Source organism: Bufo bufo, chromosome 8 (assembly GCF_905171765.1).
Source record: "Bufo bufo chromosome 8, aBufBuf1.1, whole genome shotgun sequence".
In the NCBI taxonomy this organism is placed as follows: domain Eukaryota; kingdom Metazoa; phylum Chordata; class Amphibia; order Anura; family Bufonidae; genus Bufo; species Bufo bufo.
In genome coordinates this window covers 141,954,456-141,963,240 of record NC_053396.1, presented here as the reverse complement: position 1 = coordinate 141,963,240, position 8,785 = coordinate 141,954,456, and the positions used below count along the sequence as shown (strand labels likewise).

The 8,785-nt window shown below is 44.1% G+C and overlaps 1 protein-coding gene across 1 annotated transcript; it reads right to left on the bottom strand.

Annotated features, from left to right (window-relative positions):
- Positions 1-1,056: 1,056 nt before the first annotated feature.
- On the bottom strand, positions 1,057-2,588 carry LOC120978097. Its single transcript, XM_040406326.1, has 3 exons — positions 2,000-2,588; positions 1,750-1,911; positions 1,057-1,331 (listed from the first exon to the last, which is right to left on the bottom strand). Exons 1-3 carry the CDS (start codon positions 2,370-2,372, stop codon positions 1,057-1,059), a joined length of 810 nt encoding a protein of 269 aa, XP_040262260.1. The 5' UTR covers positions 2,373-2,588.
- Between the last annotated feature and the right edge of the window lie 6,197 nt (positions 2,589-8,785).

Here is an 8,785-nt window from a genome sequence, read left to right as displayed (position 1 = left end):
AAAGTCATGGAGAAGACTTTGACCAGGATTGGAATACATCTCCAGAAGAGCCAGTACCAGTAATAGCAGCACAGGATATGGAAGAAGAGTGCAGTGAAATACGTCAGGCTCTGATGAGGCACCTTAACGTTAACGTTGTTACCGTGAATAATTAAAATCTTTAATTACTTTTTGCTAAATGCTAAATAAAATCAGACATACTCAGAGAAGTCGTTCTTGTTTTTTATTCCACAAAAAAAATCATCTTCCTACATATTTTGTAAAGGCAAAATTTTGATAATGTAGAAACATTGTTTACAATAAAGAGCTTGTAAAGGTTTGTTTTTTATTAAGCTAGTGCAGGGATATGCAATTAGCGGAAATCCAGCTGTTTTGCAGAACTACAAGTCCCATCATGCTTTTGCCTCTGGGTGTCATGCTTGTGACTGTCAGAGTCTTGCTATGCCACATGGGAATTGTAGTTCTGAAACAGTTGGATATCCACTAATTGCATATCCCTAAGCTATTGCATTGTTGTTTTTTTCTTCAATTTCACTTCCAATAATGTTTTTTTTTTGTTTTCTTTGTATGAATTTCTAACTTCCTGTTCCTCCTCAGTAAGCTGTTCAATAAGCTGTGCTGACTGACTAAACACAGCTCAGATGATGTTGTCTGGTTTACTGAGAAGGAACAGGAAGTGAGAAATTCAGACCAAGAAAAAAAAACATCTAAAAAGGAAATTAAAGGAAAAGGTAAACCAAAAATGCCAAGTATATTCGCAATTACATCTACAATGCAAAAATGAGAAGAAATTAAGCGATCGGGGGTGCCCTTTGTTGAAATCCAGGCTCCACCGTCCAAGGGGGGTGATAACGCAAAGGAGGCAGAAGGGAATCAAAGCAGCAGCACAAAGAAAGCCATGTGCAGCAAGGAGCAAATGTGTCCAATCTTGTGTGATCGCTGATGGCTCAAAGGAGCCTATTAAAAAAAAAAAAAAAATCTAACCTTTAAAACCCACTCTAATTATATATTTTTAAACGTAAACATGGGTACAGGTCCTGTGCTGCATGAAAGGCACTAATGTCTGGGTGGTGACCTGGGTTGACGATTGGCTCCAATCACTTGAACAAGCTGACCAAGGACACCGAGGAAGGCCTGGTTGAAGGTAGCCAACTGCTCCATCTGCTGCCGGGCAATTTCTGCCTCCTGGCGCATAGCTTCCTGTGCATCCTGACGTACTGCTTGAAACCGCCTCTCAGAAAGGTTATCCATTCTTTCCAGCTGCCTTTCTTCTGCTGCCCGCATATCCTCCATGACTGTGCGCAGATCCAACTGTAACCTTCTCCTTTCACCTGTAATATACAAAAGACCTAAATATTGCTTTTGGTAACATCTGCCAAACCAATACTGTAAGCTCCTTTCTCATCTGCCCCACACTGATTCACTGCCACACCTCTGTTCCCCCTGCTCATCTGCTACACCAACAATACACAGCACTGCTCATCTGCCCACTGCTGAACCCCCTTCTCATCTCTTCCACCACTGTACCTGCTGCTAATCCCCCCCTTCTTATCTCTTCCACCACTGTACCTCCTGCTAATCCCCCCCTTCTCATCTCTTCCACCACTATACCTCCTGCACATCTCCCCCACAGCTGATCTCCCCCTTCTTATCTATTCCAACACTGTACCTCCTGCACATCTGCCCCACTGCTGTTTTAGTTTAAGAAAATGCACAGTTAAAAATTTCTTTTTTATCATCATGTCTTACCATTGTGCCTTGGTGCATTGGGAGTACTCTGTAGTTGGCTACTCTGTGGTTGGCTACTCTGTGGTTGGCTTGAGGAAATACTGCTGCTGTTGCTGCTGAAAGACATTGAAGGTCCATCTTCTGATAAGTTTGATGCATCAGTGGAGAGTACATCAACTGTTTCTGAAAATAAACATATGGTTAGATATTATATTTTAAATGGTAAGCAGAGCGATATTCTAAGCGAAGTTTTAAAAAATAAAAAACTTACCAAAGGGGTCTACCATGGATTCGAGAATTACAGTTGCAGAGTCCAGACCTCCCTCCCTGCCTTGGTTTGCTGGCCGATGACCGTAAATGGCGTCCATGGCGTCGTACCACCTCCAAGCAGTTGGACAGTTTCCACTACGGCTGTTGGCGTCCTTAATTTTTTTATATTGTGCTTTAAGCTTTTTAAGCTTTGCCCTACACTGGCCCGACGTCCGTTCAAATCCCTCGGCTGCCATCCGCTGCGAAATATCTTTATAGACCTTTTCATTTCTCACTGATCCATCAAGCTCACTCTGAATAACGCCATCGCCGATGATTGCTAAGAACGTAGATAGTTCCTCAGATAACCAGACCCTGCTGTTGTTTGCTGGCATCCTTCTCCTTTATATGGACTAATAAGGCGACGTGGTGATTGTTTGGCGCTTTGCTTTGACGTCAGCATTGATGTTTTCTGACCACCAATCAGTGGAAAGTACTGTGTGACGCCAGTAGCTCCGCCCTAACCGTACCGTTCCATTTTCTATGGACCCACATGAGAAGCAGGACCCTGAATGGCGCGGTACGGTTCGGTTTTATGGCACGCTTTCATAATGGAAACACCCAAAATAGCGTACCGTACCGAACCGTACCGAACCGATCCGCTCAGTGGAAACGAGGCATAAGGCTCCCCATAGAGAAGGCAGGGTTGAGGGGCGGACATATGAGGGTCTAAGGATCTGAGGATCTGATAAGGTGATTTGAGAATCTGATATGGGGGTCTGAGGATCTGATAAGTGGGTCTGAGGATGGGATATGGTGGTTTGATTGAGGACTTGATATGGCAGTTTGATTTGAGGCTCTGATTTGAGATCTGATATGGGGGGATCTGATGTGAAAGGAAGGGGGGTATTTTTTGTATTGTCACACATCGCTGTTAGGGTATTGTTGTACTGGTGCACATTATAAAGGAGCATTTTTCTAATGGCACACATTGTAAGGAGAATTATTACTACTGGAGGGCTAAATCGAATATGATTACTAGTATGGGCAATATAGGGACATTATTACTATTGGGGGCATTGTTAGCACTGAGTGCACTCTGGCAGATAATTATTTCTATTGGTGGGACTTTGGGGAGCACGATTACTGTGGGGGGCACCCTGACACAGTATCGGCGCAGCACAATTGTTTTTGGGGGACATTATGGAACGTTATTACTCTCCTTCATGGTCAAATAGCCCTTACTTTCAAAGTTTTCCCAAATTTTCGTCTGACTGACTGACCTTAATTTCTTAAAGTAATGATGGCCACTCGTTTTTCTTTACTTACCTGCTTTTTTCTTGCCATAATACAAATTCTAAGTAAAGAAAAACGAGTGGCTATCATTATTTTAAGAAATTAAGGTCAGTCAGTCAGACGAAAAATTGGGAAAACTTTGAAAGTAAGGGCTATTTGACCATGAAGGAGAGTGATGGGGTGCTGCGCCAGATGACCTGGCCTCCACAGTCACCGGACCTGAACCCAATCGAGATGGTTTGGGGTGAGCTGGACCGCAGAGTGAAGGCAAAAGGGCCAACAATTGCTAAGCATCTCTGGGAACTCCTTCAAGACTGTTGGAAGACCATTTCAGGGGACTACCTCTTGAAGCTCATCAAGAGAATGCCAAGAGTGTTCAAAGCAGTAATCAAAGCAAAAGGTGGCTACTTTGAAGAACCTAGAATATGACATATTTTCAGTTGTTTCAAACTTGTTTGTTATGTATATAATTCCACATGTGTTAATTCATAGTTTTGATGCCTTCATAGTCATGAAAATAAAGAAAACTCTTTGAATGAGAAGGTGTGTCCAAACTTTTGGTCTGTACTGTATATTGTCGAGAAACACATATTAGTTTACTTAGTATATTTGTATTTGAATTTTAAAACATTTGGCGAACCGGACACAAACTGTATCTTGATAGATGTTAATTGCGGAAAGGGAAAGCGCAGATGTAAAAGTAGCCTTAGTTTTGAATAATTTGAGTGTGTAGTTTCTAAAATGGGGTCATTTGTAGGTTGTTTTTTTTATAGGGGTTTTCCAAGACTTAACTACTGATGGCCTATCCTTTAAATAGGTCATCAGTATCTGATCGGTGGGGGTCCAACACCTGGGATGCCCACGGATCATCTGTTGGTGAAGGCAGCAGTGCTCAACTTAGTCTACTGCGAGCGCCAATGTCTTCTCAAACATCTGATCAGTGGGGGTCCCAGGTGTCAGACCCCAACAGATCACAAAGTGATGACCTATACAGAAGATAGGTCATCAGTAGTAAAGTCTCTTAAAACCCTCTTAAGCTTCTCAAAGTCACTTCGAAACTAAAAGCAAGGAAATGTAAAACATGAATGGCTGTCTAGTCATACTGTCACTTTGGATATGATCTGCATATGATCTCTCTCCTGCAGTGCTGCTGATAATTAGACAGGAGGACAGTCTAAAGGCTCTTTGCAAGGGCTGACAGAGCAGGAAATTATCTGGAACAAACCATTCACTCTCGATAATTGCCTACTTGTCAGAGAAGTTGAAAGCTGTATTTACATGTTCATCCTCTTTCCCATAGAGAATCATTGCTCCTCTGTCCTGTGTAAACAGTGATCTGCTGCCCAGAAATTATGATTTTTGTGACCACATCAGCCATGCTTTTACTTGATGAACAAATTTTTATCAGGTGATCACCAGTATCTTTATACAGGACAATTATTGAATACGAGAATTACTAGGACTCTCCTTCCTGATAATTGCCCTGATCATTCGCCAGTGTAAAGGGACATTTGAGCTGCCTGCACAAATTTGTGTAAATTTGATCAAAATTGAAAATTTCAACCAAAAGGTCAACTTTTAACAGCAATTTCAGTCGATTGATATCACACTGTCATTGTCTATATAGCAGTCAGACATATTTGAAATATTTATTCAATAGTCGGACAATAAATCTTCATTTTGAACAACTACAGTACAATGACTAGTGTTGAGCGAATTGAAGTCCAAATTTAACCAAACTGTATATGCTTCTCTATATCATTGAATCCAATGGAGCATGTCATGAATTTGTTTCTGTCAGATTCTATAGGAGTATGACATAAAAAAAAAAACCTTATATTCCTCTGTTCAAAATTAGTGTTTATATTGAAGCACATTATGGGTTTAAAGAAATCTACGTGTTATGGCTCTGTATCATTCGGACCATGTACAGAACCATAGTAAAGCCAATATATGAGACCTGTGTGATTGTATAGAGCAGGTGTAGCTGGAGAAGTCAATCACTGATATGACCAGTAGCTCTTTGGCTACTTGGGTTTATTTTCTCTGAGCCCTAAAACCCCCCGCTGTTGACTTAGGGCTCTTTCACACCTGCGTTATTTTCTTCCAGCATAGAGTTCCGTCGTCGGGACTCTATGCCGGAAGAATCCTGATCAGGATTATCCCCATGCATTCTGAATGGAGAGAAATCCGTTCAGGATGCATCAGGATGTCTTCAGTTCCGGTACGGAACGTTTTTTGGCCGGAGAAAATACCGCAGCATGCTGCGCTTTTTGCTCCGGCCAAAAATCCTGAAGACTTGCCGCAAGGCCGGATCCGGGATCAATGCCCATTGAAAGGCATTGATCCGGACCCGGCCTTAAGCTAAACGTCGTTTCGGCGCATTGCCGGACCCGACATTTAGCTTTTTCAGAGTGGTTACCATGGCTGCCGGGACGCTAAAGTCCTGACAGCCATGGTAAGTGTAGCGGGGAGCGGGGGAGCGGCATACTTACCGTCCGTGCGGCTCCCCGGGCGCTCCAGAGTGACGTCAGGGCGCCCCAAGCGCATGGATCACGTGATCACATGGATCACGTCATCCATGCGCATGGGGCGCTCTGACGTCATTCTGGAGCGCCCGGGGAGCCGCACGGACTGTAAGTATACCGCTCCCCGCTCCTACTATGGCAACCAGGACTTTAATAGCGTCCTGGGTGCCATAGTAACACTGAACGCATTTGGAAGACGGTTCCGTCTTCAAATGCTTTCAGTACACTTGCGTTGTTACAGATCCGGCAGGCACCTCCGGCAACGGAAGTGCCTGCCGGATCCCAACAACGCAAGTGTGAAAGAGGCCTTAGGTGTAAGAGTAGGGTTTCAATAAGGACATATGTAGGGACATTGAGGGTCATTTGTATTAGTGTTGGAAATTGAGTTCAGGGAAAGATTTAAAGAGCATTAGTGTCTGATAGTGTTTTTTAATTTTTCTCTTCTCGTCTGAACCATTACCTGACTATTATCATCATTAGAGATGAGCAAAGTTTTGAAAAATTTGGTTTGCCAGATTCGCCTAAGTTTGACAAGAAATTAGATAGTTTTTTCTTTATTAATTGGTCACAAATCACAATAAATCAGGTATACCGAGGCCAATCTGCCTATTCATATTCTTCCTACTTGGTGGCCCAATCTCAGTGTGAAGGCTTGGAAGTTAAACTGCGGGGAGAGTGCAGGGACAGCATAAGAAACTGCTGAAATACAGACTCTGCTACAATTTATTGTGTACATAACTGTTTAGTATGATAATATTCAAGTAGTGGCCCCATGACAGAGTAAAGAGGGTGGCAGAAGCAGCAGTGGCAGTACTGGTGACAAAAGCGACCCCATGAAAGAATGGGGAGGGTGGCAGCAGCAGCAGTGGCAGTAGTAATGACAGTAATGGTGCCATGACAGAATGAGGAGGGGGAGCAGCAGCAGTGGCATACAGAACAAGATAGTGGCAGATAACAGCAGTAGCAGAACCCAACAACAGCAGTGTGATAGCAAGGGCCAGTGGTATGCATATCCTTGTAAAAATGTAACATGCACATATCAGTAGGCCAAGAAGCCCCTTTTTTTAGGAATGGCAGTAGAGACAGCAGGTGGGTGGCAGCATCAGAATGGTGACAGCAGCAAGTAGCTAGAATAAACGGGCCATTTTGCATAATATTCCAGTGTGCCAGCACCCAACAGATAATGATCATTAGTGGCACAAAGATCTATTTTGTTGCATCAGGCACCGGTGTCTGGAAATCCTGGTTGATCCACGTCTTATTCATCTTTATGACGGTTAGTCTCTCAACATTTTGGGAGGAAATGCGAGTTTTCATAGTGGTAACTATGTCCCCCGCTGCACTAAACCGCTGCTCTGATGCCGCATTACTGGCAGGGCAGGAAAGCATGACCATGGCAAACTCAGCCAGTTGTGGCCACACTTCAAGTATACATGCCCCATAGTCTAGGGGATCTTGGATCACAGGTGACAGGGTACAGTCCAAGTATGTCACCACCTGCTGGTTGAGGTTCTGCTGCATGTCCCGCTGCTGCTGCTAGGTGGTTTCTTCAGAAGGCCATTGAAGAAAACTGCTCATCAGAAAATTCAGACTTAAGTTGTTGCTTATGGAGCTGGTGCTGCTCTTGAACCCCCCCCCCCCCCCCCACCACCACCACCACCAGTCATAGCTGTGGAGTGTGAGCGCCAGATGGTCCCCCTCCCCGGTCAGAATTTCCTGAGGATGGGCAATGTGGATACGTAGTAGTCATCCCTCTGCTGAATCCTGACAATACAGATGTCACTATGCAAACAAGAAATCATGCATCTGGCCATTCGTCATTGCCCTCCAGCTCTTCCAGCTCCTCCTGCTCCTCTCCTGTTGCTTGGGCAAATAAACCACCTTGTTGTGTATAAAATTCCTTGGTGTTTATGTCCTCCTCCTCCTCCTCTTTTGCCTGTTCATTCTTCTCAGGTTTCAGGTGGCCATGAGATGTAGGTGCCATGCCTTCTGTCCCCTCGCCAATCATATTTCTCAGCATCCTCTCCAGAATGTGTAGGAGTGGAATGACATCATTCATACCATAGTTCTTCCGACTGACAAATAAAGTGGCCTCCTCAAGTGCCCTGAGCAAACGGCATGTGTCATGCATGAGCTGCCACTAGCTAACGTGGAAATTACACAGGGAAGTAAACCTGTCCATCTGCTGCATTAAGAAATAGATGACTAACATATGGAGCGTGGAGTTCCAATGGGTGGAAACGTTAAATATCAGGCGATGTCGGGGAAAACCATTTTGCTATTGCAGCTCAAGGAGGGCATGTTTAGCATGGTAAGAGAAATGCATTCACAGTTTCATTGACATTTTTAACAGCTTCTGCAGTTTAGTGGAGGACTTGAGGAACTGGGTGACAATGAGATTATAGACATTCACCATGTAGGGTGCATGGATCAGCTTCTCAGTAGAGTTGAGCGAACACCTGGATGTTCGGGTTCGACGAGTTCGGCCGAACTTTCGAAAAATGTTCGGGTTCGGGATCCGAACTCGACCCGAACTTCATCCCGAACCCGAACCCCATAGAAGTCAATGGGGACCCGAACTTTTGGGCACTAAAAAGGCTGTAAAACACACCCGGAAAGGGCTAGAGGGCTGCAAAAGGCAGCAAAATGTAGTTAAATCCCCTGCAAACAAATGTAGATAGGGAAATGATGAGTTAACATAAAATAAATAAAAATTAAACAATATTAATTGGAGTGAGGTCACATAGCACAGAATCAGGCTTCAAGTCACCCACCAATGGAGAAGGTCACTTACTATTATTTTGACCACAGCACCCAGACAAAGGAGAGAGGTCCCATAGCAGAGAACCAGGCATCATATCACCCACCACAGGAGTAGGCCACCATTTAGTTACTTTGACCCCTACACCCGGACGGAGGAGAGAGGTTTCAAAGCAGAGAATCAGGCATTTAGATCACCCACCACAGGAGTAGGCCCCAATTTA